The sequence below is a fragment of the Trachurus japonicus genome, chromosome 14, assembly GCF_045865225.1.
Source record: "Trachurus japonicus isolate A0001 chromosome 14, Traja_1.0".
Taxonomy (NCBI): Eukaryota; Metazoa; Chordata; class Actinopteri; order Carangiformes; family Carangidae; genus Trachurus; species Trachurus japonicus.
Genome location: NC_140920.1, coordinates 23,979,298 through 23,992,051, shown reverse-complemented (window position 1 = coordinate 23,992,051; position 12,754 = coordinate 23,979,298). Strand labels below are relative to the sequence as shown.

Sequence of the window (12,754 nt, the reverse complement as noted above, 5' to 3'; positions counted from 1 at the left end):
ACCTAAATCCCTTTTCCCACTAACAACAGACATCATCACACCCACACTCGAGTCTCTCTGTTATGCTCCATCCTTGTCCTACAGTAAAGTTGTTTCTGTGTTTTGACTTGAGCTCCTCCCTACAGATAATCAATGGAGAAAATAACCGAGAAGCTTCTACTGGAGAAAGGCTCTCCAAAAAGCAACAAACTGGAGCAAATCAAGACACTGAAGTAAGCATGCTTTCTCAGCTCATGGCCCTTTTAAATTGTTTTGTTTATATGATTGCTGTGGGCATCAAGAAAGTGTGAAAATGAAGCCTGTGTGTGTGTGTTTGTGTGTGTAATTGACTTCATTCTGTGTGTAAACACTAACATTAACTTGACTCTGCTCTTCAGTCTGTCTAAGCTGGGGCTGAAGGTTCAGGACTTGCCAGCCAAGCTGCTGTCCCGTCTCCAGTCCCTGGAGCGCTGGGATCTGTCTGGGAACAGACTGCAGGAGTTGCCCAAGAACCTGGAGCTGCCTGCACTTCACCACCTGGACCTCAGCGACAACCAGATAGAGGATGTTACAACACTGGAGTCTCTCAGCAGTTTGGAAGAGCTGAAGATGGAGGACAACCTTTATATCACTGTGAGGACCAGGAATAGTTGTGCAGCAGAAATGTTGTGTTCACACACTTGTCTTGTCATTTAAATACATTGAAAATGACAAAAAAAACAAATAGCATGCACTGCAGAAAGAGACAAAAACCCCAATTGGTAAAATGAAAATACACAAATAGCCCAAATTAATGTATTCATAAAAAATATATAAGAATACTAAGCAATAATGACAATATGATCAAAATAAGAGCATAAAATGGGAGAATGTGAAGTATATGAGTAACTCCATGATACATAGTAATAATACATGTCAGTATTAACAAAACATAGATACATGGACTGTTAAAGAAGAGAATAGAATAGAATAAAACTTTATTGATTCCCCGAGGGGGAAATTCACAGTGTCAAAACAGTAATAAAATGTAGGTTTAATGGTCTTTTAAATGTCCTTTGTAACATTTAATAGGGGAATAGTTATTTGCATTATGGAGGAAGCCATTCTATCATTTGATAAAACCTAAATCCTATTGAACATTGATCTCACCATGTGAAAATAATTTTAAAAAGAAACCAAAAAACCCACTGTGTTGGCACACTCACTACAAACTTTATACAGCACAGTGGGTAAGTGCTTATTGGCAGCGTTGCCTCCCAGCAGGAAGTTTCAGTGTCTCCACCAGCTGACCTGAACTTTTATGCCACATTTGCATTGTTCCCTGTGTCTCTGTTTGGGTTTCCCTCCACAGTCCTAAGACGTGCAAATGCTGAACTGGATCTTCCAGATTGCTTGTAGCTGTGAGAGTGTGAATAGTCGTCTGTCTTTTATGTCAGCTCTGGCACTATTCGTACCTGGCATTAACATGTGTCTCAGATCAGGAATGGACTTTCAGTTCACACCTGGTGTTAAAATGCGTCTGGAGTGGCCATTTGTGTTTGGATCTCACTTTCCTGCTCCATATGCAAATAAACATGTAAATCGTCTCCCCTGGGCAAAGGCCAATTGTAGAACTTTAAAGGGGAACTATGCAGGTCCGGTCGCTTTTCCACTGTTCTGCTGTTCTGCTAACCCTTCTGTCAACCATGTGCATTTGTTGACAATGAAGCCAGAGAGAAATCAATCAGTAGAGCAGTACATAACATTATATCATCATCATATCATACAATGTTGCGATTGTGTATATTTGTGTAGTCTTATCTGTCATAAACAAGAGATTACGGGGTACATTTTTGTCACGGTGCTGCAGAGACGAGAGCTGGGACACGGGGGCTTGCAAGGTTGGTTTTCAGCCAAGAGACGCTACGTGGAAGGCAGACAGCCTCCATTCTCCCTGTAACAAGTTACATGTCATTTATTAAACCATCACAATTACTTTAAAGCTGTTTAATTAAGGTAAAAAAAAGTAGCATAGTTAAGCTAAAAAACCTGCATAGTTCCTCTTTAAAGACAACAAAAAAGACAGATTGAAGAAAAGAAAGGTGAATATTGATCCATGTTTTTAGTCCCTAGTGTGGGTTAAACTCCCAAAACGTCCACACATTTAATTATGTATTTGTCAGTGCTCTATATTCTTTACAGTTGATGTTGCTTTTCCTCCTCAGGTGAGTGATAACTACAAGTTGATGGTGTTGTTGCCCAAGCTGAGGATTTACAATGGTAAAGACGTCAGTGCCAATGCCCACCACCTGCGCGGTGCCTACAGTGATGTCCTCAGAACCAGGGTAAGACATGAGTGGCTTATTTTTTGTCAAGAATGTTTTATTGATTGGAGTAAAAAATTATGTAGAACAGGAGACACATTTTGATTATAAAAAAAAGAATAAGGAAAAAATACTGATTGTGATTGTGTTATGTCAGTAGTCCAGTTGTATACTATGTGTTTGAAAGTGAATTATAAATGTATAGAAGTGCAAACTGTGCGTTCTCTCCCCTCTGTCACTGTACAAACTGTGTGTGGGTGTTTCCAGATAACTGCACTTTGGGAGAAGAGCTTCCATCTCCCGGATCCCATCACAGCAGAGAAAGTGTCCAAGCAGGAGACAAACTTCATCAGCACGGCTCGTCAGCAGATTAAATTTGGACCCAATTCAGTCACAGATTTCACCAAATGGAGGGTAAAGTTCATGATATTACTGATATTGTGAGAGATATTGTCTTTATTTATTGCTTTCTGTCGTTTTAACCAACTCTCTCCTTTGGTTTTAGGTGGAGATTCTTGCTAAGGAGTACCTGCGCTCTCTGACGGAGCCAAAGGAAGAACCGGAGAGCAGCGAGGCCTCGGATAAAGAAGAGAACTGTGTAAGAATGAATGAATGAATGAATTTATTTATTTAAAACAGGGACAATGCACAAAAACATTAATCTTGTAAAACAAGAAGAGATGCTTTGAGCCAGGTTATAGCAACAATTGCTAATTTCCGCCTGTAGTCCCTGGGCAGGTAAAGTGGGAGCAGATACAATATTAAAATTAATTGAAATAGGACATAAGTGACATAATAACCATAATATTTTAAAAGAATTGACAGAATGCACTAATAAAAGCAGGGAAACAGGAGCGCCAAATCATAAAGTGCACAATAGGAACTAACAGCACATACACTCTCTCTTATACCCCTTTCCCACTGGCCAAAAAACCCGTTTAAACCCGCTAACAATCGGCTTTTGGTGGCAGTGGGAAAGGCGCACCGAGCCGCGTCGACCCGCGTCGACGCGGGTCAAACGACTCGGCAAGCGACGCGGGTTAAAATCGCCTTTAATCGGCTCGGCTCTGATCGGCTTGCAGTGGGAACGCCAGACCCGCGTCAACCCGCTAATTTACGTGATGACACTGAATGTTATGTGACGCTACGTCATCGCGCCGGGTCGCGTCTCATATGACGTACCAAAACAAAGCTCTGCTCCGCTCTGCTCTCATCCGAGACTGGGATCAAACGATCAGAGAACACTGACCAAAAACGATAGAAGAAAAGAAAAGAAAAGAAGCGACAGTCTGTTTAACTGACGTGTTGTGCCGCGGACGTCCGTCATCCGGCCGCAGCAGACTCTCTGTCCTCCGCGGTCCCAGTGCTCCAGGTCAGCCAGCCAGAGAGTCTGCCTCGGCGGACGGACACTCCGCGGCGGGCGGCTGTGGCATGACTGTGTGTGTCTCTTGCACCGTGGATGAGAGCGGGGCGACTGGTTTATGCTCTGTCTGATCCCTCAGCGGGGGGTCAGACTCGGCTCATTTTGGTCAATGGGAAAGGGGCCAAATGCCGATTGTTAGCGGGTCGACCCGCATTTAAAAAACCTGCGTCGACCCGCTAACTTTAGTGGGAAAACGGCTTTATACCCCTTTCCCACTGGCCAAAAAACCCGTTTAAACCCGCTAACAATCGGCTTTTGGCGGCAGTGGGAAAGGCGCACCGAGCCGACGCGGGTCAAAATCGCCTTTAATCGGCTCGGCTCCGAACGGCTTGCAGTGGGAACGCCAGACCCGCGTCAACCCGCTAATTTACGTGATGACACTGAACGTTACGTGACGCTACGTCAACTTTTTCAGAGGGGGGCATAAGCATTATGAATAATTTTGTGAAGTAGACAAACATTTGAGTGTATAATCAAGTTTTCAAAGCTCAAAATATCATATTTGGCAAGTACATGGCAATGATGGTAATGTCGTGGTTTTTTGGCATGGATCTTAAGACTACTTTTGTACAATAACTCTAGTGGTTTTGTAACTGTTTTACATGCCTGAGACCAGGATGTAATACAGCACAGAAAATGGGGCTTAATCATTGCATTTAGATATGTACTTGATGCCTCAAGGGTGAGAGAATTTCTTATGTGTCTGAAATCAGCTAAATTATATTTCAACGTGTTACTCAGCTTTTTGACATGCCCTTTAAAACTAAGTGTTGAAGACTTTCAACAATGAACTGTTTTAACATGATGTCTGCAAACCAGACAGCACTTTTACTGGGAATCCTGGAGTTGCTTTTAAATTCATACAGTATGTTATTCTTTTTAGGAAATTTCAACTCCTACCAAGAGGAAGAAGACCACGTCTGAATCAGACACAAACCTCAGACTGACCCCTCGCAAAAAGCTGCGTGCAGACCTCCAGGACCCCCCGGCTGAAGACAGCCCTCGCAAATCCAGCCTCCGCCTCAAACCTCTGACCCAGGCCAACGCCGTCAGGATGAGCCCCCGCAAGGCCAGCCAGCCCCCGTCTACCCAGCCTCCATCTACCCCCACCAGAGGGCAGGCAAGGGCCGAGACGCCCAGGAGAGCCTCCAGAGCGCCGCAGACCAAAGAGGACGGAACTACGGTTAAAGAGAGGGAGGACAACAACAGGAAAGCCACAAAGCTGCAGAGAGACACTGACATGCTGTCGACATTAAAGAGCTGCAGCAAGACACAGGTGACGGAAACACAGTTCCTGAATACTCATCCCTACAGCCCCCCAAAACACTGTTAAAAGTTTATCACGCAAAAGCAAGAGGTCCATTTTTAGAGCTCCAATAAATTCATCTTTTAAATTTCTATGATTTAACAAATGTTCAACGCAAGGAGCGCTTTGTGGACTCCTTACTCAAAACTACTTGGAGAGGGATCCAGGGGATGTGAAAAGCAAAGAAAAACTCCAAGGCACTCTTGAGTAAATAAAATGCCTTTAATTAATCTGGCATTGTCACAATGACATGTTTAAAATGACTACACGACGCATTTCAGCATCAAACCTTCATCAGGGAGTCCAACATAGCCTCGTAAACCAGCCTCTCGCGGAAGTGCATTTCATTTCATTCCGAGGGAGAGTCTGGCCTCATCCCCATTCTAAGCGTTTGGACTGAAACCCTCAGAAGGCCGAGCCAATCAGCGTCGCCCGCTGTGATTGACACAGCACGTTGGCCAATCAGGGACCGACTGGTGCAAAGCCCCGTCGCTACAACAACTTGCTGATTGGCTGAATGGGGTTGTCTGTCAACGCTACTACCAAAGATATTAAACCGTCTTTGCTACTACTCCCGCCCTGCTGCCGCCCACCCCAAACACTTAGAGCGGGGATGAGGCCAGACTCTCCCGAGAAATGAAATGAAATGCATTTCCGCGAGAGGCTGGTTTACGAGGCTAAGTCCAACACATAATTCAGAAACACCTAGTTCCAGATCATCTGTTTGACTCCCTGATGAAGGTTTGATGCCGAAATGCCTTGTGTAGTCATTTTAAACATGTCATTGTGACAATGCATTGGCATTGGAGTTTTTCTTTGCTTTTCTATGATTTAATGTCAGACTTTTTCAAAAATAGACACTGAGCGTTCTTCATAAAGTTGCACATTGTCCATACAAGGATCAATCTAGTTCATAATCTGCAAGTTATTTTGTCAATCATTCTTTTATAAACCTAACTACAAATGTTTAGTTCAAAGCAACACTCACATAGTCATGAATTCAGCTTTGAACTGATTTTCATTGTTCACTCAGCTTTGTCCCTGTGCAGCAGCACTTCACAACATCACAACATCATGTCATTAAACTCCTTTTCCTCCCGTCTGTTATCTCCCTCTCTCCACCTTCCTGTTTGTCCACGTTTCCTCCCCTCTGCAGCCGCTGTGTCTGAAGCCTCTCCACGTGCTCCAGTGCCACAGCAAACAGGACAGCTCGGAGGATTTCTCCACCCAGCTGTGGGCCTGCGCTTTCCAGCCGCTGCCAGATTCCACCGGTACAGTACAAACACATCCAGACAAACAGTTCACCCACTCGCTTTTATCAAGGCTGCCACACAAGGCCTCAAAAATGAAAGTAAATAACACATTTATAAATAAGTTGCCAAGGTTTTTCACCGGAGGAAAACAGAACTAATCTCTTCCTCTGCTCCGGTATTGACAGGCGGAGCTGGAGGAAGCCGCTTGGCTGCAACCTGTGGTGGAGACTCTGTCTGTGTGATCGACTGTGAAACAGGGATGGTGATGAAGAAGTACAAAGTTCATGGGGAGGTCAGCTCCATTTATTCTCTGATAGTGCAGTTTCTTTGTGTTAAACTTTAGACTTGTCTTTGTATGTGAAGGAAAGCACAAAACATCATCGTCTTCAGTCATATTCTCTGTCTGTATGAGCAAAATCTGAAAGCTGTGTCTTGTGTTTAAACTATTACATAGGTTTCTAATGACTGCAAAATATATATCATTTCATATTATCACAGGAAATAGTATGAATTTTGCAGACATTAGCTCACATAATGTATTAATATAGGTTTAAGATTTTCTCATTATCAGTATTTAGTCTATAAAAAATGGACTTTTCACGAATAAGTTTGAGATGTTCGTCTGATGTTGTTTGTGTCTGTGTTTCCTTCGCCGCAGGAGTTCTTCTCTCTGGCCTGGTCCACGGTGTTGATGTCCAGAGGGGGCGGGGCCTCGGCCCAGCACTGCAGCATCCTGGCGGCAGGTGGAAAGAGAGGACTGGTCAAACTGATGCACCCGAGGAACAACGTGGCCTACGGGGAGTTCAGAGCCAGTCGCAAGGCGCTGTCTGTCCTCCGCTTCAACCACCAGCAGGGAAACCTCCTCTTCAGTGAGTCCCACTTATTAACCCTAGAGGTGAACAGTTGTTAGGGTTATGTCCAACATCAGATGAATGAAAAGATAATTGTATTTAATTAGAACTTGGTGAGTTTAATTTAATTATTACTGATAGACAAAATATGACAAGAAGTGTATTGGGGGACACAGTATTGGGGGTAAAAACACAGTCAGGCACGTTCTCCACAGTTTAGTGTCAATTTATTTGGAAGAGAAAACAAAAGTGAGTGGAAAATGATTGCTGATTTCAGATCAGCTTACTGATTTACCTTTGACCTGCTGCTCTCACAGTCTGTGATGGACAGAAAGAAGATTATTTCTGCCCAAAAAATCAAAATAAATAGATTTTGGATATAATAAACAGCTGGATACAGTACAATACATGGCCGATAGCCCATCACCATCTCCATGTTTTGCTATCAGTGTAGAAGCTCAGCATTTGTTCATTGTTTTCCCTCACAGCTGGATCGTACGATAACAAGATAGTGCTGTGGGACATCGGAGGAGTGGACAGCCGTTACAACTTCAAAGTTGTGTGAGTATTTTCTGCTTCTTAACTGTGTCATTAGAAATTTAGCATTGCTTCTTTTAAAATTGTGTATTTACTGGTTTGTCAACTCAGATCCTGCTAGAATGAAAAACAGTGTTATGTTCAGTGTGAAGAGTCTCAGCTAAAGGTGATACTGGCTCCAGTAGGGTGTGTGAGAGGTTCAGGCTGTGACATTGAGTATATTTCTGCTCTGTGTCTGTGACCCTACAGTCAGCTTCTGGTGCTGGAGGTGGGTGCCACCCCTCTGCACATCTGCCTCCCCCCCTCCTCCCCCAGCGCTCACCTGCTGACTGCCTGTGAGGACGGGCTGCACTGCTTCAACACACAACTCGGCACCAACAACACCTCAAAGAGGTAAAGGCCTTCATTTTGCGTTTTTGATTTAAGATGGTGAGAGTGTATGAAGTGAACTATACGGGATAAAGGAGCACGTAGCAGATGATATATGATGGTGTTTTCTTTTTTTCCTCCTCAGTCGGTCCAAGGAGATGGAAATAACTTTCCCTATTTATAATAAGGAGGACAAAGACCACGACTACCACACTATAGATGGCCTGAGTTTTCTTACTGATGACATAGTCGGTAAGTGATGGTGCAGTTCCTTTTTTTATTAGAGTTTCCATCATAAAACATAAAAAACAAAACAAGGAAAAAAAACAAGCACAACTATAACAACAACAGTAACAGAATCAAAAAACAAAACAAAAAGCAAAACACAAAACAAAACAGACATGGTGCAGTTCCTATAAAATATGAATGCTTGTTTATATCCCTGCTGTTTGTTGACTTCCTCTCTTCTATCTTCTCTTCTGCTGCTCGTCACAGCCTCTAAGAACTACATGCATGGCTCCATTTACCTGTGGAGCTGGAGCAGGACCAAGGCTCAGCGCCCTGACAAGAAGAGCATGGCGGTGTGTGCTGTGGTTCTGGCTGAGCTGCAGTGGGCCAACACCGAGATCCCCTACCTGGCGCTCAACACCTGTCCCGGTACGTCCACGTCGTCCAATCACTGAGATGGGAGAAGGCTTTTGCTCAGAAAGTCACTTAAAGCAGATAAATAGTAGTAAAGCATCGTCAAAACACACATGAGGTGTAAAAGTTAGAGGGTTATCTGTTTTAAGTAGAACATAAAATATTAGGGAGAATAAAATCTTAAAAGGGGTCATAGCACTTGGAGTAGAAAGGGGGCGCCACAGGCAGCAGGATGCAGTTTCATTATTCTGTTCAGATTAAATTACCTTCAGTTATAATAGGAAAATAGTTAGTGCTGAACACGGAGGCAGTTGGTGTCTCTTGAATGAGGGTGTGTAGCAGTAGGTCACATAGTTGGTAAATGATGAGATAGAGGAATTTGACAGCAGATGTGTTTTCATTGACATTTGTCAGTGAGTGTTAACAGTTCAGTTAATTCTTACATTTGGTGACTGGGCTAGAAGTGTTACAAATATTTATAGAGGCGTTTGGTGTAAGTGTGAAATGCTGCACAAAGTGTCTGAAAAACTCAATAGATACAGAGTAGTCCTCATATGAGTTGTTCAGTTTACTTTGTATATTATCTGATGCAGTTTGGTTGCGGTGTGACACTGATAAAGAATATAAGATTATAGCTTTGACACAATGAGCACGTTATTGGACGCTGACCAATGTCTGTGGATTCTGATTGGTTCCCGCCGGTTCACTCCCCGGTGCAACGCTGCCTTCAGACGTCAGCAGAGGCACATTAGTGCTCTTCAAGCTTTGTTACACTGTTCTGCTACTGTTCAGTCACACATCAGTGTCTCAGTTCAAAGCTTGAACCAGTGTAGAGAAACAAACCTGTCCCAACTCAGTCTGATGATTTACTGTGTGTGTGTGTGTGTGTGTGTGTGTGTGTGTGTGTGTGTGTGTGTGTGTGTGTGTGTGTGTGTGTGTGTGTGTGTGTGTGTGTGTGTGTGGTGTGTGTGTGTGTGTGTGTGTGTGTGTGTGTGTGTGTGTGTGTGTGTGTGTGTGTTCACTGTCCTCTCTTTAGGCCAAGCCTACATAGTGTGTGGCGACGACAAAGGCCAACTGTGGACATACCACGTCACCAAAAACAGCTTCCAGATGGGGAAGCCCATTCTGCCCACTGAGGTATGCTTCTCCTCTAAATGTCCTCTAACTCTATAACTCTGTTTCCTTTAAATATTGTAGGGAACATCATGTGAAGAACAGTTTGTTTGTATGTTGGTTATGATAATAGCCACTAAGTTATGTGCTAATATCTGTTTACACGTTGACAAAACTAAATAGCTGTGAGAGAGGATTTAAACAAATCAACAAGAAGCAAAACAAACAATAAAACATGGTGTAGCAAACATATTGCTACACCAAATCTCTATGGTAAACATCCGCTACAGTTTACATTGTTTTCTTGTTCCTGCAGGTGTTGGAGTGGCCGTCACCAATAAGGAAGGGACTGGGCCAGGTAGAGGGCCCCTCCATCAACAGCGTAGCCATGGACCCTGAGCTACGCTACATGGTGGCCCTCAGTGACAAGAACATGGTGATAGTGTGGAGAAGAGAGGAGTCGTCCTGAGCAGCACAGCACAGTGACTGTTGAGAGTGGATGAAGCGGTGGAGTGTACAGCGTGCTGGTATTTGTGTGGGAGTACTTCAGGTGAAGTACTGAAAATGTGATGGAACATTACAGGACATTTCCTGAGGACATCGACCTGCCACACATCCTCCCTGGATGTTTCTCTGATCATTTTCTTCAGTTTTTGTGAGGAGAGTGATTTTTTTTTTTTTTTTTTTTTTTTAAGATGATGCTGCAGTAAATCTGTCAGAGTGAATAACAGCCAGATATGTTGAAGACATAAAAAAAACATACTTTATTTTCTATATGAAAATATATTGAGTTCTGCAAAAAGAGCAAACTTTTAATTTGCAAAATGTTATAACCACAGAGCCACCACTGTAGGTGATATGGTGGTATGAAGGAAAGAGAGTTTGTCAATCATTGTTTTATGTATTTTGAAAGTTTATAAACTTCCAGCACAGATACAGAATTCAAACCACAAAATGTGGTTCATGAATAATAATCATTCCACTTGAAACTGCTCATAAAATATACAAAACTTTCCATATTAGTTAGTATATATAATTTTGAGCCAGAAAATGCAGTTGTAACTGGCCTCAGGTGCTTTCATGTTTGAGTCTCTTTAATGTGAGGTTTATTTCCTTGGCATAGTTTAATCTCATGGTTCAATATGATTTTAGTTTGGTGCTTCAATTGAATCATTCTCAACTCAACTCATTTATATGTACAGTATAGTATATACTGTATACATAAGACCATCAGCATTGTCAACCTGGGTTCAAATAACCAAGATAGGATGAGAAATATGAGGATATTTACAACACTCATAAGGTGTTTGTAGTGGTTTAAAAGCTACATTTTAGCTTTTTGTGCAATTTTATGTATTAGTAATATGTTTATTTTCAAATGTACATATTTTTAACTGCTATGTGAACAAATATTGTCTGCAGTTTTAAAGACGAAATGCAGACCTTTCTGTAAAATGTAACTTTATAATGTACTGACTACATTAAGGAATAGAAACGCAGCAGTAATTGATTTTCTGTGAGGGCTTAAGAGGCAGAGTGGAGATTGGCTGAGGAAATGGAAGCAGTACATTGTGTTCCTTCCTGCTGTCTAATTATATTGATCTGACCAGCATACGTGGCATCTATATCCCACACTGACTCTGCTGCGCTGCAACTTAAACATGTTTTCATGGGTTGTGAAGCTGCATGTGAACTATTTTCATTTCATTAAAAAAAAGACTGACTCATTTCAATGTAATTTACAAATTTCAATTGAATTCTTCTGCAAGCTGCTTGCTAATCCCTGCATCTTGTGTAATATTGGATATGACGCATCCCAAGTCAGGACAATGAGTCTGTGTCATTGTGTCCAATTGTGCTTAACCTCTGTGAGTAAGACAACCGACTGCTGGCAGCTCCTGAGCAAAGATACCACTCCAGACCTGCTGAATAATTGAAGGGCTGAGACCAGTTAGAATAGCATCCATTTTTAATGCCAAGAATGACAAAATGTTTATAAAGCTGAGAGGGTGACAGGACTGCACAGAAGTTTGAAGTAAGGACTTCACTGGCAATTACATTTAATTGGAGTAGATTATTATAAAATATGTTGTGGGTCTTCTCTTCAAATGTATTGTGAGACTCACCCGTCCACGGTTTGTTTGGTGTCTGGTTAGTTGGTTTTAACTATTAGACTAAAGATCATGGTATTTATGTTAAAGATAAGACTAGATTAGCATTATTTTATTCCATTCAAGATGGGTAACAAATAGAAATTTAGTGGGAATGTTTAAAAATAAATATTGTTATCCACCAATTAAGCAAAGTACACAACCTAGGTAAGATGTGTGACTTGCTGCTTTATCTCGTATAGACATATTGGTACACAGGACATTTTTAAAGAACTGTTTCCATGAACAGATCTTCTCTTGTCTCGGTATCCAGACCACCTGCTGCAGGACTACTTCTTCATGTCTGTGAAGATAGTTCCTTATGACTCTGGCTGCCTGTTTGGAGCTGTTGAATGAAAGTGGGGCTGATAAGATCTGAGATAAGAGTCTAAATCCAAACATGTTAAGTGCCTGAAATCTTTCAGTCATGTCTAAGTACAGGCAGGGCTCCCTGACAGGTTAGTCCTGCAATGTGATGGTTAACATACGCAAACCTGGACCATGAAAACGTCAGCGGTGTAAAGCAGTTGTGTGTGGATCCATTACTGTTATATGATCTCACATACTGAAGTAGTAGTAGTAGTATAATGACGTAGCAGGTTGCAATATTGATTCGTGGAGATAAACACAGGGACCGCCTGAAGGAAAACAAACCTGTACCTACAAACATGTGTACCTGCAAACACTGCATCTTGCACTGTGTATGCTCAGGTCCCCTCGAGCCACATGTTGGCAAAAAACACTAAATTGTCCTTTAACCAATTCTGCAGCAGCCCCAGAGACTGGCTGTACGAGTACAGTAGGGGAGATGGGGTGGTGATGGGGGTG

At 42.4% G+C, this 12,754-nt stretch overlaps 1 protein-coding gene across 1 annotated transcript; it reads left to right on the top strand.

Annotated features, from left to right (window-relative positions):
• The first annotated feature begins 90 nt into the window (after positions 1–90).
• Positions 91–10,512, top strand: lrwd1 (leucine-rich repeats and WD repeat domain containing 1). Its single transcript, XM_085798440.1, has 15 exons — positions 91–212; positions 378–612; positions 2,184–2,303; positions 2,550–2,696; positions 2,788–2,880; positions 4,589–4,981; positions 6,168–6,282; positions 6,450–6,556; positions 6,923–7,133; positions 7,604–7,676; positions 7,902–8,045; positions 8,167–8,273; positions 8,517–8,678; positions 9,700–9,800; positions 10,093–10,512. Exons 1-15 carry the CDS (start codon positions 133–135, stop codon positions 10,243–10,245), a joined length of 2,241 nt encoding a protein of 746 aa, XP_085654566.1. The 5' UTR covers positions 91–132; the 3' UTR covers positions 10,246–10,512.
• The last annotated feature ends 2,242 nt before the right edge of the window (positions 10,513–12,754 follow it).

Bases quoted from the DNA above. Each gene is read 5' to 3' on its own strand.
- lrwd1 (XM_085798440.1), top strand. From the start codon at position 133: ATGGAGAAAATAACCGAGAAGCTTCTACTGGAGAAAGGCTCTCCAAAA. The intron at 2,881-4,588 runs GTAAGAATGAAT...TATTCTTTTTAG, and splicing joins CGGATAAAGAAGAGAACTGT to GAAATTTCAACTCCTACCAA. The intron at 6,557-6,922 runs GTCAGCTCCATT...CCTTCGCCGCAG, and splicing joins AGTACAAAGTTCATGGGGAG to GAGTTCTTCTCTCTGGCCTG.